Source organism: Leptopilina heterotoma, unplaced genomic scaffold (assembly GCF_015476425.1).
Source record: "Leptopilina heterotoma isolate Lh14 unplaced genomic scaffold, ASM1547642v1 Lhet_101, whole genome shotgun sequence".
Taxonomy (NCBI): domain Eukaryota; kingdom Metazoa; phylum Arthropoda; class Insecta; order Hymenoptera; family Figitidae; genus Leptopilina; species Leptopilina heterotoma.
In genome coordinates, this window is record NW_025110815.1 from 1083373 (window position 1) to 1102317 (window position 18945).

The 18945-nt window shown below is 22.1% G+C and overlaps 2 protein-coding genes across 3 annotated transcripts; one reads left to right on the forward strand and one right to left on the reverse strand.

Annotated features, from left to right (window-relative positions):
* The first annotated feature begins 66 nt into the window (after window positions 1-66).
* LOC122499786 (lipase maturation factor 2-like) lies at window positions 67-9937 on the forward strand. Its single transcript, XM_043608299.1, has 10 exons — window positions 67-358; window positions 1408-1591; window positions 2512-2613; window positions 4121-4314; window positions 4808-4986; window positions 5457-5706; window positions 5873-6078; window positions 6359-6599; window positions 8849-9065; window positions 9318-9937. Exons 1-10 carry the CDS (start codon window positions 265-267, stop codon window positions 9589-9591), a joined length of 1941 nt encoding a protein of 646 aa, XP_043464234.1. The 5' UTR covers window positions 67-264; the 3' UTR covers window positions 9592-9937.
* Window positions 9938-13244: 3307 nt separating this feature from the next.
* On the reverse strand, window positions 13245-18907 carry LOC122500566 (snRNA-activating protein complex subunit 4). Of its 2 annotated transcripts, none has more exons than XM_043609568.1 (3): window positions 18722-18907; window positions 17608-18517; window positions 13245-15239 (listed from the first exon to the last, which is right to left on the reverse strand). In XM_043609568.1, the coding sequence occupies exons 2-3, from the start codon at window positions 18506-18508 to the stop codon at window positions 13519-13521; spliced, it is 2622 nt and encodes an 873-aa protein (XP_043465503.1). In that variant the 5' UTR covers window positions 18509-18517; window positions 18722-18907; the 3' UTR covers window positions 13245-13518. The 2 variants fall into 2 exon arrangements, with proteins under 2 accessions (XP_043465503.1, XP_043465496.1); XM_043609561.1 differs by having other exon boundaries at window positions 18717-18907.
* Window positions 18908-18945: the final 38 nt, after the last annotated feature.

Below are 18945 nucleotides of genomic sequence, written 5' to 3' on the forward strand. Positions count from 1 at the left end.
CTCCAATCAGATTAGTATAGTCAAAAATTCCCACTGTAATTTTTTTTTAATTTGTACGGTTGGTAACAATTGATAAACTAGTCGAGCGGCACACGCACACAAACGACGAGTATTTCTTTTAACAAAAATTTTCTGCGGCACATCAGTGAAAGACCGCGTCAATAAGTAAAATTTACAATTGTTTTTTACACACTCCTTTTTTTTCTCTTAATCGTCAAATGAACTCAATTCATTAGGGAAAAAGTTGTAGTTTTTTAAACTCAAATGGTTCAAGTACGCTACACACGCAATGTATTCCTTCGGGGATTGTGCACTATTTACCTCTTTGCATTTCTCAGTTATTATATCCAAATACCAGGTGAGTTTATATGGAATATTTTCAATAATTTATCAACTATTATTAATTTATAATCAATTTTATAAATTGTTCTATAATTAATTCATCATTCGATTGTTATTTTTTCCCTCTCTCGCATTGTTGCGAGAGGAGGAAAAATGTTCATCTTCAAAATGTCGAAAGTTGCGGCTCTTGTCCCTATTTAAATGTGCGACAAAATTTTTATTACCAATTTACTCGTCTTGCAACTTTTCCTTTATAATTAGAGGTCAAATGGTATTTTTTTCCCCACTTGGAATTTCATTTAACTAACGGTGACAAACGGGTTTTTAAATATTATAAATAATTCGTCATGGAATTTTTATTTTTCTAACCTATTTTTTTTATTTTTCCGCGGTTTTCTTTTTTTTTTATTCTTTTTTTAATTGATTGAATCTTTTGAAGCTTTTGAATTTTTTTTCGTTTATTTATTTCTATCGAATTGAAACAATGAATAGAATTGAAAAAAAGTATTTCTTGAATATTTTTATGACTTTATTTCAATATAAATTATTAAATAAATTTAAATACTTTAATAAAATAAACTTTATAATAAATAAACTTACTTTATTAAAAAAAATTCAAATACTTCAAGAGTTGCATTTTTCCTTTTTGTATTTTTATATTAAAATTTGTTGTGTAATAAAAAATTTGTCTTATTTGCTGAATTTAAATCACTCAATCAAGAATTGTGTAATTATTTTTTCAATAAGTCGGTTTATTTGTTTTATTTTTAAAAATATGCATTTTTCCATCTTTTTCTCTTGCTTGTAATTTGAAAGGAATTAAAATACTGAAAACAATTATTTATTTAGTTGCAAGGGTTGTTATTATTATTATTATTGTTATATTATTTTATTGTTTATTCAAAATATTATGTAATAAAATTGTTAAAGTATTTTGAATTGAATTAAAATTTATTGGGAAAATGGAGAAAAATTATAAATAATTTCAAAAAAGTAAAAGAAAAATGATTAGTGTTATTAATATACTATTTGCTTGGAAAAGGAAATAAAAAATGTTTTTTTTAGGTCTCTACGGCAATAATGGAATTCTTCCGGCAAAAACGCAAATGGACCTTCAATCCCGAGTGCCATTGTCTCAAAAGTTGATGCAAAAACCGACTTTTGTTTGGTTCGCTTCTTTCTTGGGTTTGAATGTTGAATACATGCTCGACGTTCTTGCTCTACTCGGAATTATTCTCTCCTTTTTGGGGTAAAACTCGAGAAATTTATTATAAAACTACCAAATAATATTCAATTTATTATTATGCAAATTATAAAATTTTTTATTTTCAAATATGAGTTTTTGAATAAATTCAGATTCAAACTTTAAAAAAATTCAATTATTAACTAATTTACTAATTAATTATTTTTGTTTATTAATTTCAAAAATTTTAATAAAATTCTTCACAAGAATTCAATTATTTTTTCATAAATAATAACATTCTTCATGAAAATTAAATTATTTTTATAAATAGTAAAATTGTTTGCAAAAATTCAATTATTTTTAAACAAAATTTTAATAATATTTCACGAACAAATACAATTATTTTCTAAAATCTTAAAAAATCCTTCGAAACAATTCAATTATTTTTTTAAACAGTAAAATCTTTGCAAAAATTCAATTTTTTTCTTAATTCGTTATAAAATCTTTGCAAAAAATTCAACTCGTTTTCAAAAAAATTTCACGAAAGAATTCAATTTTTTTCTTAATTCGTTGTAAAATATTTCAAAAGAATTCAATTATTTTCTAAAATTTTTATAAATGCTTCCAAGCAATTCAATTTTATTTATAAATAGTTCAATTCTTTGCAAAAATTCAATTATTTTTTTAACTTTTAATAAATCTTTCAAAATAATTTAATTTCATTTATAAATAGTAAAATTATTTTCATAAAAATTCAACGAAAGAATTCAATTTTTTCTCAATTTGTTATAAAATTTTTCAAAAGAATTCAATTATTTTCTAAAATTTTATAATATAATTCAATAATTAAATTTTAATTTCGATTATTAACAAACACGATAATTTTAAAAACTTTATTTTAAAAACTAACTGAAAGAAACTGTTCATAATTTAAAACTTCAAATATTTAAAAAATTATTTACATGAAAAATTTTTTATATTTTCAGATTCATATCACAAAAGTACTGTGTAGCTCCACTATTTCTTGCCTTGTGGTCCCTCTATTATTCTTTGTATCAAGTGGGACAAACATTTATGTGGTTTCAGTGGTAAGTGATTCAATATATTGTATTATTTAATATTTATGCAGATCAATCTGTAACTTATCAAACGCCCAATAAAATTGACTTACTGAGAATATATTTTCAATTTGTCTTGGTAGTCAAGGTTATATTGTAATTGTAACGCACAATTATTTATTCTTTATTACATAAGACTGTGAATTATTATTATTTTTTCTTTTTAAACAAATAATTCGATATCTCAAGTATCAAATCGAATAATATCAAATATTATTGTTATTATCAATTCTCGTATTGATTTCGCAGGAAATAAGAAAATTTATTTTTAGTTTTTAACAGAAAAAAAAGTGTCAAGGATTATTAATTATATCGAGAAATGTGTTCATTTTTTAAAAATACATTTTTTGTTTGTAATTTTTTTTATTAAAGTTAAAATATTTTTGTAAATATGAGAAGAAAATTCCGTAAGAATAAATAAATATTTAATATGCAATTTCTTGTTCATTCTATTGAATAAAAAAATACGAATGTTTATTTATCACGTTATTTATTTTGTACGTACAACATTTTTATCGTCGAGACGTAATTTTTTTAATCCAATTTTATCTTTTATTTAAATTACTCTAAATTATTTAATTCAAGATGTTTTTAATTAAAAAATTTTTTTTCTTTTTATGACATTTTATTAATATTAAAAAATAGAAAATAACTAAAAATAAATTAATAAAATTTAATTCCGTTATTACTCATTAATTACTTTAATAATAATTATTAGTTATTAGTCCAGATGAATTCGATATCGATCTAAAAAAAAAAAGAAAGAAAAGGTTACGTTTGAGGATGTTCAAAATTGGCTCTATCCGTTTAAACTCTCGGAGAATAATTTTACGATTTACGACTCAAGTTACTAGACTAGAAATAATTTTTACACGTCGAATGAATACTAAAATTGATAACTATAAATGCTTCTCGTTGAATTCTCCCATTCTCTCTTATTTACCTTGAAAAACTGGAATTCTGTTATTTAATTAAATTATTCAACATATTTTACTCTATTTTTCTTGTATGTATATAAAGTAAACGTTAAGTTTGAAAAAAATATTTGCATTTCAAAATAATGAGAAATTTCGAAATTTTTATTTTTATAATATATGTGGTTAAGTATTTTGAATTTATTTATTTATTTATAGACAGGACATAATCGCTTTGAATTTAGCAAATTATTGTAAAATCTATATATGTACCTATTAAGTAAAACTATTTTATAATTGTAAATTTTTATTTAAAAAATTATTTTTTAAATTAATTTTGAATTCAACTTGAAATTATAATTTATAAATATAATTATTATATGAATATATTATTATATATGTATAATTATTATAATTTCAAAAATAATTTCAATATTTTGAGTATATTTCGTTAATTTTTAAAATTTATCTTTTAAAAATAAACTTTGAGAAAAAAATGACTAAAATTTCAATTTAATTCTTTTGTAGTAAAAAAAATAAATTGTTATTATTTGCAATTTTAGGGATGCTCTTTTATTGGAAACAGGATTTTTGTGTATAATCGTAGCACCATTTTGGTACACTCAACAAGTAAAAGCAGGAACTCCCAGCGATTCTATTAGATTTTGGGCAGTTCGATGGCTCTGCTTTCGATTAATGTTTTCCAGTGGCGTTGTAAAATTAACTTCTGGATGTCCAACTTGGTGGAATTTAGAAGGTAACATTTTTTCAAAAAAAAAAAAAAATTTAATTATTTTACAAAAAGTATAAAATTATTTATTTAAATTTAAATTTCTTTAATTGAATTTATTTGGTTAAATTTTTTTAATTAATTTTAAAGTTCTCAATTTTCTACGAATCAGAAATTTTTATTGCTTCACTGATTTTATCTTTATTTTTAACAATTTTTTCTTCTATTTAAAAATTTTATTTGCTCTTGAAAAAGTAAAATTGAGTGAAATAAATTTTTAATTTTCAGACATAAAAATAATTCTAATAGAAAGAATTAATTTTGTTTCTAATAAAACCAATATTTTCAGGCTAAAATATAAATTGATTTTGAAAATAAAATTTATTTTGGAATTCTTAATTAATTATTACAAAGGTGAATGAAATCGAAGATGATTTTAATTGTTAGAAGTCAATATTAATTATTCTATTGAAATTTTAATCTAAAAGTTGATTTTTCCATTTGTTTTGTTTAATTACAGCTTTAAATGTTCACTTTGAGTCGCAGTGCATTCCTACACCTTTGGCATGGTATGCACATCATTTGCCAACCTGGTTTCTAAGATTATTCACTGTTCATGCAAATATTTCCGAACTTGTGATTCCATTTTTATTCTTCTCGCCAATAAGGAAACTTCGAATAAGTGCATTTTACTGGCAGGTAAATTTTCACAAATTAAATTTTTTTCTTTTGATCTACTTTTCTTTAAAAGTAATTTACCTTTTTTATGATGCAAATGCAAATACTTCGAAATAAAAAATATATAAAAGGTAAATTACTTTTAATTAATTTATTTAATAGTTTAATAAATTAAATAAATAAATTAATTAAATGTAATTTACCTTTTTTATGATGCAAATGCAAATACTTCGAAATAAAAAATATATAAAAGGTAAATTACTTTTAATTAATTTATTTAATAGTTTAATAAATTAAATAAATAAATTAATTAAATGTAATTTACCTTTTTTATGATGCAAATGCAAATACTTCGAAATAAAAAATATTCACAAAGTAAATATTTTATTAATTATAATAAAATTGTGGCAATATTATTAGTAATATTAATTATATACAAATTAATTATACAAATATTATTGAGAAAAATTAAAAGTCTAAATTGTTTGCAGCTTTTCCTGATGGTAAACATAATAGCAACGGGAAATTATAACTTTTTCAATTTATTGACAATATGCCTGAGCATTTCGCTCTTGGACGATCAATTTTTCTATAAAGGACGAACGAAGGCTGGATCATCGAAAATTTTTAATTATCTTTCAATTCTCGCGTGTATTGTTGTCTATTTGGCAATTCTTTATGGAACGCACATTTATTATAACATGAAATTCGCAGAAAATTGGACGATTGAAACGAAAATAGGTAATTATAACAACTAAATTTAATATAAATATTATATTTTTCTAAGGAGGAAGGGGAATTCTTTCTCTCCAATGACGATTTTCATTACATAAATAATTATAATTATGAAAACATAATTATAATCATTAAGAATTTTTGTTTTATCGTTTGCTTATTTTCCCTTTAGGTTTTACACAGAAACAATTTGACGAAATTCTTGGCAAAGTAATTCCAATCTCGATTTATATTGCGATGGTCTCGCTTGGATTTACTGTCGCCGATGCGATCACTAATTCCGTGTTGAATATCAAGGGAGTTCAAAAGAAAGTTTCGACTACGCTTGTCACAATTATGTATACAGTTTTGGTTGGATCAATTTTTGCCATCAGTGTCGTAAGTTAATTTCATTAATTGTTTTGATTTATTTTTCCTTTTTTTTCTCCTTTTTATATTTAAATATTTTTAATTATTTTAAAATCAAATGAATTATTATTTATTGGCCAATTGATAGACAATTTCGATTTAGATAGAAAAGAATTGGCCAAAAATAATTATTATTTGTTATAATATTCTTTTAATCTTTAATACCTAATTTATATTGTTATTGTTAGGATTTTTTTCGTTTCAGTTTGTTTTCTTTTGTAAGAAATTAATTTTTTCTTTTTTATTTAAGGTTCCTTACGCGACTTTGCATCCATCTCACAATCAAACTGTGCCCATGCAACTGAAGAAACTTCACGCAAAAGTGGATCAATTACATCTTGTTAATAGTTACGGTTTATTCCGACGAATGACTGGAGTGGGCGGAAGACCAGAGGTTATTATCGAAGGCAGTAACAGTGTTGATGGACCGTGGAAGGAATATGAATTCCTTTATAAGCCAGGAAATGTTAATAACTCGATGCCATTTGTCGGTGAGAGGAATAAATCAAAACATAACATAAATAACTAAATTAAGTTTCTTAAAATTACTTTAAAAAATTTTTTATTTTTACAACATCTTTAGAATTCTAATTATTATTTTATATATCTTCAAATGTCAATTTTAATTTTTGAATAATTTCAGAATCAAAATTTAAAGAGTTTACTTATTAAGTGCATAAGTAATTATTATTGTTTATTATTTTTGAAAATAATTAAATTCTTTGGGAGAATTTAATTATTTTCAAAAATAATCAAATTCTTTAGGAGTATTTAATTATTTTCATAAATAATCAAATTCTTTGAAAGAACTCAATTATTTCATTATAATTAGTCAAATTCTTCGCTGGAATTAAATTATTTTCAGTGCAATATTAATGAAATTTCTCGAGAGAATTCAATTATCTTCAAAATTTTACGAAACAATTCAATTATTTTCTAAAATTTTATTAAAATTTTTCGAAGCAATTCAATCATTTTTATATATAGTACAATTTTTCGCAAAATTTAAATTATTTTGATAAATAATTAAATTCTTCTCAGGAATTCAATTTTAATTAAATTTCTTAAAAAGATTCAGTTTTTTTTAAATTGTAATAAAATTCTAGGAAGAATTTAATTATTTACAAAAAATGTTAATAAAATTTAATAATCAAATTTTTAATTACAATTATTAACAGAAACGATTATTTTAAAGAGATAAAAGAAATTCTTCGTAAAATTCAATTATTTTTGAAATAATTAACTAAAATTATTAAAAAAAACTACATTAGTTTCAAAAATAATTCAAAAATCTTAAGGATATTCTTCAAAAGAATTTAATTATTTACGAAAACTCTAATAAAACTGTTCAAAAAAAATTTAATTTTCTGTCAATAATTTTTAAAAAATTTAATGATAGAATTATTTATTACAATTATTAATTCATTCCTTATAAAATTCAATTACTTTCAAAATTTTCAATTAAAAATATTAATAATAAAAACTTCATTATTTTCAAAAAAAAAATTCAAAGAACATTTTTTGTAAGAATTCAATAATTTTCAATATCAACTATTTTAATAAGAATTCACAAAAGAATTCAATTATTTTCATAAATTAATAAAATTCTTCCACAAAAATTCAATTATTTTTATAAACATTAAAATTCTTCGCAAAAATTCAATTATTTTCACAAATAATAAAATTCTTCACAGAAATTAAATAATTTTAAAAAAAGTTCAATATAATTCGTTACAAGAATTCAATTATCTTCAATATCTACTATTTTAATAAGATTTCACAAAAGAATTATTCAATTATTTAATAAAATTCTTCCACAAAAATTCAATTATTTTCACAAATAATAAAATTCTTCTGAGAAATTGAATTAATTAAAATTAAGATTTAATAAAATTCTTTGCAATAATTTAATTATTTTCAATATTTACCATTTCAATAAGATTTTACAAAACAATTCAATTATTTAAGAAAAAAATTTAATAAAATTCTTCCACAAAAATTCAATTATTTTCATAAATAACAAAATTCTTCGCAAAAATTTAATTATTTTCACAAATAATAAAATTCTTTACAGAAATTCAATTATTAAAAAAAAAAATTTAATAAAATTCCTTTAAAACATTCATTTATTTTCATAAATAATAAAATTCTTCTCGAAAATTCAATAATTCTTACAAATAATAAAATTCTTCACAGAAATTCAATTATTTAAAAAAAAAAAATTAATAAAATTCGTTGCAAGAATTCAATTACCTTCAATATTTACTATTTTAATAAGATTTTACAAAAGAATTCAATTATTTAAGAAAAAGATTTAATAAAATTCTTCATAAAAATTTATTTATTTTTACAAATAATTATTCTATTTTTTAATTCATAAAAAATTATTCGAAAAAATTCAATTATTCAAATAATAAAAAATAAATAATAATAAATAATAATAATAATAATAACAACAAATAATAAAATTCTTCACAGAAATTCAATTATTTAAATAAAATTTTAATAAAATTCGTTGCAAGAATTCAATTATTTTTTAAAAATTTTAATAAAATTCCTTTGAACGAATTAAATTATTTAAAAAAATTGTAATAAAATTTTAAGAAGAATTTAATTATTTTCTTAAAAATTTTAATGAAATTCCATAATAAAATGTTTAATTTCAACTATTAACAAACAAGATTAATTTTAATTGCAGTAGAAATAATGAAGTTAATTTTTATTTTTTATTTATTTGCAGCGCCATATCAACCACGACTCGATTGGCAAATGTGGTTCGCTTCTTTGGGAACTTATCATCAAAATCCTTGGCTTATGTCCTTTGCCTATCGACTATTGAATGGCCAAAAAGAAGTGTTGGCATTAATTAATAACTCGAAAAATCCATTCCGCAACAGTCAGCCAAAATATGTGAAAGCTAGTCTTTATCACTATCACTATACTCCATGGAGCCAAAGGTAAAATTAAAATTATAAATGTTAACAATATTTAATTTTTCTAATGAATTTAATTCAACATTTAAAATTTTAATTTTAAATAATCTAAATTTCTGTTTATTTTAATTTTAAACTATCAAAATTTTACATCTAATCAATCCAACGAATTAATTTAAAAAAATTTTTAATTGATACAGCATTTTTTGTTCAGGAAAATTAACTTTGAAAATACGTCTCAATTAGTCTCTTAATTTAAAAAAAAATTTATTTTAGGAACAGTCAAGCCTGGTGGACGAGAGAAAAGGTCGGCGAGTATTTCCCCGTGTTTAGTCGCGATCATCCGCCTCTTCTCGAATATTTAGCGAAAATGAAAATAATTCAAGACAAACCAGAACCAAAGGTCGTTAACGAACCATTAAAAGTCGTTCTTGACTTCCTTAGAGAAGCAGTGACAAAAATCGAAGCTAGTTTACTTCTCTGGGGTGTATTCACAGCCGGATGTGCAATTATCATGACCGCCTCGAGTCCAACTCCAAAAAAGAAGTAAAAAAAAAATGAAGAGCGAAAAGAATTAAGAATTAAAATTACTAAACAAGGTGTTGTCAAATGGTGTGTAAGAAAAATTGTATGATATTTGACAGTTTTTTTTTTTTTTTTATTTCTTTCTTGTTTTGTTTTTTTTTCTATTATTGTTGCGTGAAATATGAGATAAAGAATTGGTCGGTTAAAACTCAATTTTTTTCTATAATTTAAAAATTTGAAAAAAAATACATTTTAGAATTCGTGAGTTCGTGCGCTTTGTGTATGTATGTATATAATATTTGGTCTCTTTTCTCCAAGGGGAGAAAATTTCTCAAAAAAAAAGAAAAGAAAAAGATAGAGTTTAGACTAAATTAACGGCCTTTTTTTAATTTTCGTTTTCTCTCCCTCCCTCGTGTAGTTTTACTCATTAGAATTTCTTTCTTTCTAATGTATATGTCATTGTAATGGTAATATATTTTTTAAAAAATCCTAAATTTTTAGCGGCCGTTCCGAGTAATAAACACGTTTTATGTGTGGTGATAATAAAACTATCTTTAAAATAATGAAAACATCAAAAAGAAAAAAAAATACTCTGCAAATCGAATGTTCGAAGTCTAAATTGAATTATATTTTTATAATCTTTTTCATATATATATATAATATCTCTTATTGAATCTTGTCGTTGTGAATGTAGTTGAAAATATTCGCCTTCTTGTCGGGGAGGAAAAAAATTAATACTTCAAAAAATTTATTATTCAAAGGAAATATTTTTTCAATTACACTTTTCTACTATCGTTCTTTGCAAACGAAATATAATTTTCTTTCCTTTTTAAATATATTTCTGTATACAATTGGAAAAAACTGTTTTTAAACTCAAAAATAAAAATAATTTACAAAAAATATCTTTCTTTGAAAGTATTTTTCTAGTATTAATTTCTATCCACGACTAAAGACAGTGAATTATTATAAATGTAGCGCAAAAATGCAATCCATTAGAGATATTAACTTTTTAGAAAAGTTAACTTTTAGTAGAAATTAATTAATTTTAGTTGATTAATTATTTGGATCAGTTTAATTAATTAATAACTATTTAGTTCTTCTGTAATTTAGTAATTCTGTAATTAATAATTAATGATTAATAATTAAATTAATTATTGTAATTAAATACTATTTAATTGGTTACTGAAAAAATTAATTAAAGATTGTAATTATTAATGTAATTAATTTAATAGTTTAATTATAATAATCATTTAGTTTAGTTAATTAGTTACTAAATTCAACGCATTTAGTTAATTTACAGTAAACGACTAAATTAAAAATTAATTAAATTAGAAACTACATCGAATCGAGTACAATTAATTAATAAACTATAATTAATTAAAGTTAGTGATAAAGTTAACGTCATTTTTATAATAATTATACTAAACGTTTTTGTGAACTTTTTTCTTTTTTTTTTTTAACTGAAATTATATTAAAAATCTGTTATATTTTAAAAAATTAATTTTTTATTTTCAATTAAGCATTTTCTTAATCTAGAAAGATATTGTAATAATAATTAATTTTGTTCGTGAGGAGAAACAAATTTTTTTCTATTATTGTGATTAAATATATAATTCGATAAAAAGATAGACTTCCTTTAATATATTAGTAGATAATTTTTATTTCACTAAAAATAGAAACAATTTTTGCAAATTAGTATTTTTTTGCAATAATTTCGCTCTCTATAAATTCTCTTTTCTCTCTCTCAATTATTATTTTCTCTCTCTATGATTTAAGAGTGGAGTTTATTTTTAATGTACTTATTAGAATTTTTTTTAATTTACGAAATACGAAGCATTTAAAAGAAAAAAGACTCGATCCAAGTTATTTCGAAATGTAATCATATTTAGAATAAATAATTCCAAAGTATTTTTTTCTTTTTTCTAATATTTAAACAACAAAAAAAATGGTACAAAAAACGAACTTCCGTTTTATCCAAAGTAAAAACATCTAATATATTTACTTCTTATGTCTCGTGCATTATAAATAAATTACTTACACATTACATGCAAACAGTGTGATTGTTTTTATTTTACAATTTTTCGAAGAACCTTTTCTATGTAATTTTTCTCTTTCTTTCTAATTGTAATTTATTGTTTAAAATTAATTCGTTTTCAAAATTTAATTAATTCGTTTTTATTTTTTAGAACGAATGAAATATTATGTTAAGTTATGAAATATTAAAAAATATAAGTATTTAATTTAATTAATAATAATCATATTTGTTTCTTATGTTTAGCTTATATTACAATTTTTTTTCTTCGAGAAAAAAATTAAAGTATAGAAGGAATAATAGTTATTTATCTGTGAAAAATATTCAGTGTCGTCGAAAGGTAAAAAAAAAATTATTTCAAAAATATTTTTCAGTTCTATAAACTTTCTAGTGGTGAAAGAAATTTCAATTTATAGAAAATTCTCTATTTTTTTTTTGTTTTTGAAAAATATTTTTTAAGAGGAAACATTTTTATTATAGAATAGAAATAATTGCAATTCTCCTGCGACAAAAATTTAATTGTCAATTAACTAAAAAAAGACATTTTTCCCATTTTATTAAATTTGTAATCTTTTATTAAATAGATATTTAATAATTTCTTTTAATTATTGTAATTAATTATTTATTTTTTTCTTACTTTTTTAAATTAAATATTTAATTATTGAAATAAAAAATATTCATAAAATAATATTAATAACAAAACTTTGTAAATTGCAATTAAAAAATTTAATTTTATGAATAATTTTGATGAATATTTTAATCAATAGTAAATTAATTTTAATTCAAAATGGAAAAAGGCACTTTTTTCCACTTCGTTAAAATATTTGTTATTTTTTATCAAATATTTAATAATTTCCTTCGCAATTATTCTAATTATTTAATTTTGTTCTTTCTTTTTTAAAATTAATTAATTATTGAAATTAAAAATAATCAGAAAAAAATATTTAATAAATAAAGTGAAAGTAAAAAATTTAACTTTATAATTAATATTAATAATTGGTAAATTAAATACAATCCTAAAGGAAAAAAAGGCATTTTTTCCCATTTTATTAAAATATTTTAAATTTTTTATCAATTAGATATTTAATAATTTCTTTAAATTATTAAAATTAATTATTTGATTTTTTCTTACTTTTTTTAATTAAATAAATATTTAATTATTAAAATTAAAAATATTCATAAAATAATATTTAATAATTTTTAAATTGAAATTAAAAATTTTAACTTTATGATTAATTTTAATAAATACTTTAATAAATTTTAAATTAAATTACTAGTTTCAATTCAAAATGGAAAAAAGTCTTTTTTTTCCCATTTTATTAAAAATATTCGTAATATTTAATTATTGGAATAAAAAATATTCATAAATTAATATTTAATTAATTTATATTTATTTCTTTTATTAGGATTTTTTAATTATTTTGATAAATTGATTTAAAAGTAAATTACTTTGATACCATTTTTTTAAAATAAATAAATAGAAACAAATTGTTAGTAATTTTGTATTTACAAATACTTTGAATAATGGAAAGTTTAAATGAGAAAAATTTTTGTACCAGCCATAAAAATTACGTTAAATTTCACCATTTTAATAAAATAGAAATAAAATAAATTTTATTTTGTATTCTAATTTTTACTGAAAAGCAATTTAACGATTTAACAAATTATTTATTCTGTACATATATACGTTTATTTCATATATATTTATAAATAGTAATCAATAATATAATTCTTGGAAAAAGATTCAACTTTTACTGAAAGAAGTTTTTTTCTTCTTGTAAGCAACTGAAAAAAATGATAAATTCCAAAAGTTCAATAAAATGAAAAAAATACGTCTTTTAGAAAAAAAATTGAAGAAAAATAGCAAAATTTCTGTTTCCTCTTTTTGTTCTATCTAAATGGAATAAAAAAACTACCTTTCTATTCAACTTCAACTTTGATTTTTCTCTTCTTTTGACTCCTCGAAGTTTTAGTCGGAGGATTTTTCCTCTTCTTGTCATCACTTGTAAAAAGACCATCATTCTCTTCAACAGATTCAGGTGGCATTATTTGTGACATAATAATTGGATATTTAAATAATTGAACAAGACGCGTTCTCAATGTCACTAATGCTCGACGATAAAATTCCGACATTTTTACCAAATCCACAGTTTGATCATTATTATCCTCATCATCAGCATCATTATTTCGTCGAATTGTTTTTCTCACACTCTCAATACCTTGATAACCAATTATTGTCGTGTAACACGGTTTTATTGAGGGGAAATTTTCCAAATTCACCTCCACTGTATTCGCGCAATATGAAGAATTTGATTTTAATAAATTCACCGACGTTATTGGTCGCGAGACTGTCGATTGAAATTGAAAGAGATTATGTATTTGTTGACTGTGACATGGGGCATTTTCTTTTTTCATCAATTCATTGGGTCCGAGGATGTAGATTTTTTGAAATTGACGTTTACCATCGCATCGACATGGACTTGACAGTAAATTGGCAAATTTATCATACTGGTGATTAGTTTCCTCGCCAATTAATTGTGAAATTATGGGAAGAGTTTCAAAGTTCATATCACGATTTTCGGTGAATACGGTGTCAATATAGAGACTGTAATTTATCATTTGATTGTATTTTTGTGTTCGTGTGTAGCCACCGAATGGTAACGGGGGCACATAATGTTCATCGTTTGTTTCGTTATTTCCAAATAGACGAATTCGTGTTTGTTCGATATTCTCGGATATTTTACCATTCAATGCGTCTGAGGGGAGATTTTTCAAGGAAGACAATAATTGCTTGTCACGTTCATTGAGACAATCGTATTCGTCGAGATCGGTTGGAATTATTAGATTTGCCCCCAGGAGATTTAGAATATTGTACATTTTTCTTGTTGTCTGTTCAAGTTCACTGGTTGTGTAGAATTTTTTCTTACGACCCGCTTTTGTCACGGGAATATTCACCGATTGAAAATAGTGAATAATCTCCATGTCAATTTCATCGTAATCCTTGAAATCATTCTCACTTTTTGTCGTCACCTTTTGAAAGACAATCATTTCCTTTTGGGCAACTTTATCGCGATAATTATTTCTTGGGATTTGTCGAAGATTAAGACCACGTTGCTCGTAACGTGACAATGCTGTCCAACGATGACGAAGTTGAACACGACTTTTATTCTCGAAAAATGTCGCTATTTTCGACCAATTTTTACCATGTTCGTGATATAATTCAAGGAGTTTTGTATCCTGATTTACTGTCCAACTATTGTCATCTTTATTTGTCAATGTATTGTAATGATCACTTAATTGAGCCGAGGTGCGTGCGGGAAGGACGAGAGTGGAGATTTTCTTAAAATTCAATCCATATTTTTCGATAGCTTCTTTCAATAGTTTATCCTCCTCTTCGGTGAAACGTCCTTTCTTTAAATGTGGCGCTAAACTGTACATCCAACGGAAATAAATTTGATGTTTCGTTCGTGTTTTAACGCAACTCGCGATATCGCCCCAATTTATAAAATCGCCAACTTTAAATTTATTTATCAATTGAATTAGTTTATTGTCCTCCTTCTTTGTCCAGGGTTTATCATTATGGGGCACTTTTTTCATTGTATTGTATTTCACGAAACATTGATAACCACTTCTCTGTGTGCCTGAAATAAACAAATTCAGTTATTAATTATAATCGTAATTTAATTAATCATTAATCATAATTTAATTGCAGACTTCGCACTCGATAATTAATTTTAAGAAAGTAGCAAAAAGTAAATTTCAGACTAAAGAAAAGTAGTAAAAAGTAGTTATAGAAAAATTAAATTTGACGCCTAAAAATTTATTTTAGTTGATTCACAAAAATTTGATTCCCTATTTCCCTGATTTTCAACAAAAATAATCACTCTTCTTATTTAACTTCAATCATAAGTTTTTTCTAAAATTCAATTATTTTCCAAATTTCTTATTCAAATTCTTAAAAAATACGATTGTATTTAAAAATAATTCTTAAAAATAAAAAAGAATAAAATTCTTAAAAATTTATTTAAATTTTTAACGAAATTTCCAATTGTAAATTTAATTTAATGTTTTTTAATTATTTACGGGAATTTAACTATTTTCAAAAAATTAAAGTTACAATTTTTCAAAAAACTAATTTTTTTTTTAATAATTTCTAAACTAATAGTTTATTAATTTTTCTTAAATAAATATTTAAATATTATTAGTTGTACAACAATTAAAATTTTCAATGACTTCAATTTAAAAATTTATAGAAATTTTATTATTTCTTAAAGTTTATAATAAAACGATTTTAATATTTAATTATTATTTAAAATTTTAACTGGAATTTATTTTTAAATCAATTTTGGTCAGAAAATTCAATTATTTATTTGTAAAAATAAATAATTGAATGCACAATTGATTATTTTTTTAAAATTGACTTCCTATGAAGAATCTTATAAAAAAATTTATAAATAATTCAATTCTTTCGAAAAATGAATTTTAATAAATTTCAATAAAAAAATTAATTTTAATAAAATTTTTAAGAATAATTAAATTTTTCGAGGAAATTATTTCAAAATGTATTGAAAGCAATTGAATTACCAGAAATAATTTTATTCTTTATCAAATATAATTGAATTTTTGAGAAAACTTTTATTACAATTTTAAAATTTGAAAAATTTGAAAATAATTAAATTAATTTAAAGAATTTTATTAGAATTTTTATAAATACTAATGAAGTTTTTTTTGAAGAATTTGTTTGATTTTTTTAAAAATAATGGAATTTCTTAAATAATTTTAATTGATAATTTTTAAAGTAATTAAATTTTATAAAGAATTTCTTTCAAGTTTTTAAAATTTTTGTTTCTTAATAATTGAAATTAAAAATTTGATTATTGAATTTTATTAAAATTTTTGAAAATAATTGAATTATTTCGACGAAATTTTAATAAAATTACATTGAAAATATTTTTTTCGAAAAATTTTATTAAATTTACAAAAACAAATAAATTTTTTGCGAAGAATTTTATAAAAATTTTTAAAAATAATTAAATTAAATTGAAAAATTTTATTAGAGTTTTTATTAACAATTATATTCTTCTGAAAAATGTTATTAAAAACACTTGAATTCCTCAAGAGAATTTTATTATATTTATAAAAAATAATTTAATTTTTGCGAAGAATTTTTTTTAAATATAATTGAATTCACTCGAAGAAATTTCAATAAAATTGAATTAAGATAATAAATAATTGATATTTATAAATAATTGAATCCTTTCGAAGAATTTCAATAACACTTTTTAAGAATAATTACATTTTTCGCGAAATTTATTTCAAATTGTATTAAAAATAATTGAAGTCCGGCAAAGAATTTTAATATATTTATAAAAATAATTGAATTCTTGCAACGAATTCTATTACACATTTTTTAAAAATAATTTAATTTCTGTGAAGAATTTTAATATTTGAGAGAATAATTGAATTTTTGCGATGAATTTTCTTATTTTTGAAAATAATTGAATTTCTGGGAAGAATTTTATTATTTGGGGAAATAATTAAATTTTTTCGAGAAATTTTATTATTTATGAAAATAATTTAATTTTCCTGGAAGAATTTTATTAAATTCTTATTAAAGAATTGAATTCTTTTGTGAAGTCTTATTAAAATAGTAGATATTGAAAATAATTGAATTCTTGCGTTAAATGTTCTTCAAATTTTTGAAAATAATTGAATTTTATTAAAAAATTTTTAATTCTTTCTAATAATTTTATTAAAATTTTCTGAATTATTTTCAAGAATTTTATTTTAAATTTTTGATAATAATTCTTTATTTCAACTATTAGAGAATTTAAGGTAGTGTCAATTTTCAAAAAGAAGGTAATACATAATAGCTTTTAGTGTCGCAAATCTAAAAAAAAAACTAGAAAATTGTAAAAAAAAGTAGTAAACTTTTTAGTAAATTAGTAGTAAATTTTTGTAGATGAGTACAAAGCCTTGTAAATTATAGAAAAAAATGATACAACAAACCTAATTTGTTAGCAATTCGATCCCAATTTTCATTTTTATATTGCTTCGCATATTTTTCTAAATCAATCAACTCCTTCTTTCTCCATTTGAATTTATTTATCGATGGATGAAGGAAAATATTCCACATAACACGACATTCCTCTGGCGAATGTTTATTTTGAAAATCACTGACTGCAATTTTCATCCAATCAAATTCTCTAATGCCCAAATCACCAATTTCACGAACAACAACACCGGGTAATGTATTATTTTTACCCAATTTAATACTATTTGGATCAATTCTCTCATTGCCGGGCATATATCGCATACTTTCGACAACTTCATTGTGCACAGATTTTAATAATAATTCCTTATCCTTTGTCGTCCAACGTGAAACACGACGAAGATGTATTATTTGTAATTCACCGCGTTGTTCCTTTAATTTTGTATCGTCATTAGCGGGGGCGGCGAAGAAATTTTTATCCTTAAAATACGGCATTCCAGCGTGTGATGTTATTGTTTTTGTCGTAACATTTGTTTTCATTCGTAGCTTCAATTTTTGTGCGATAATCTCCTTTTTTCGTTTGCATTCTTCCAATAATTCGGCAATATGTTCACGTGTTTTATTTAAATGTTCAATTAATTGTTTATTTAAACGTAGAGCCTCGGCTGATGCACCTGTTAAATTATCATTAATTATTAATGAATCCTCGACAATTGATGTTGAATCTTCGGTTCTTTGATCGTTTTCTTCCTCTTCAAGATAATCTTCAATTTTCGACTGATCCTGACAGTAAATAATTTCTGTTTTCAAATTTGTCAATGTATAATCCGTTTCGTTTGTTGTTTCATTATTTTTCGACAAGGCATTTTCTAAGGCTCGAATTTCCTCGAGTATCATTTCATCCTCGGCGTCACTCATGATGAATTCCTTTTTTTCGAACAAAAAAATAAATTAGTTTTTTGGTATATAAACAAACGACATAACCTCGAAAAAAATACAAAAAAGGGGAGAAAAAAAGAAAAGTTCGTAAATTGTAACCAAAAATTGTTTTCAATAAGAAGCAAAAACGTAAAAATAAGGAAATAATAATATTCCTGGGTAAAATTTGAAAATATTATGTACGAACCTAACCTCAAAACGTTCAGTATAGTTTTACACTTCACAAATTTATATTCATCTTACAAAAGTCGGAATATAAAGAACTGAATGAACTGAATAGAATTTTTTTGTTATTCCCAGCATTATTTAAATTTAATGAGGCTTAACTTTTACAGTGGAGAGAATAGATAATAAATATAATATAATTATACTTTTTTTTGACATTAGAAAGGAAATGGTGCACATATGTTTCCGGT

Coding starts and splice junctions, on each gene's coding strand:
- LOC122499786 (XM_043608299.1), top strand. CDS start 265: ATGGTTCAAGTACGCTACACACGCAATGTATTCCTTCGGGGATTGTGC. Junction 4,315..4,807: donor AACTTGGTGGAATTTAGAAG/GTAACATTTTTT, acceptor GTTTAATTACAG/CTTTAAATGTTCACTTTGAG. Junction 6,079..6,358: donor CAATTTTTGCCATCAGTGTC/GTAAGTTAATTT, acceptor TTTTTATTTAAG/GTTCCTTACGCGACTTTGCA.
- LOC122500566 (XM_043609568.1), bottom strand. CDS start 18,508: ATGAGTGACGCCGAGGATGAAATGATACTCGAGGAAATTCGAGCCTTA. Junction 15,240..17,607: donor TCGAATTGCTAACAAATTAG/GTTTGTTGTATC, acceptor TGTTTATTTCAG/GCACACAGAGAAGTGGTTAT.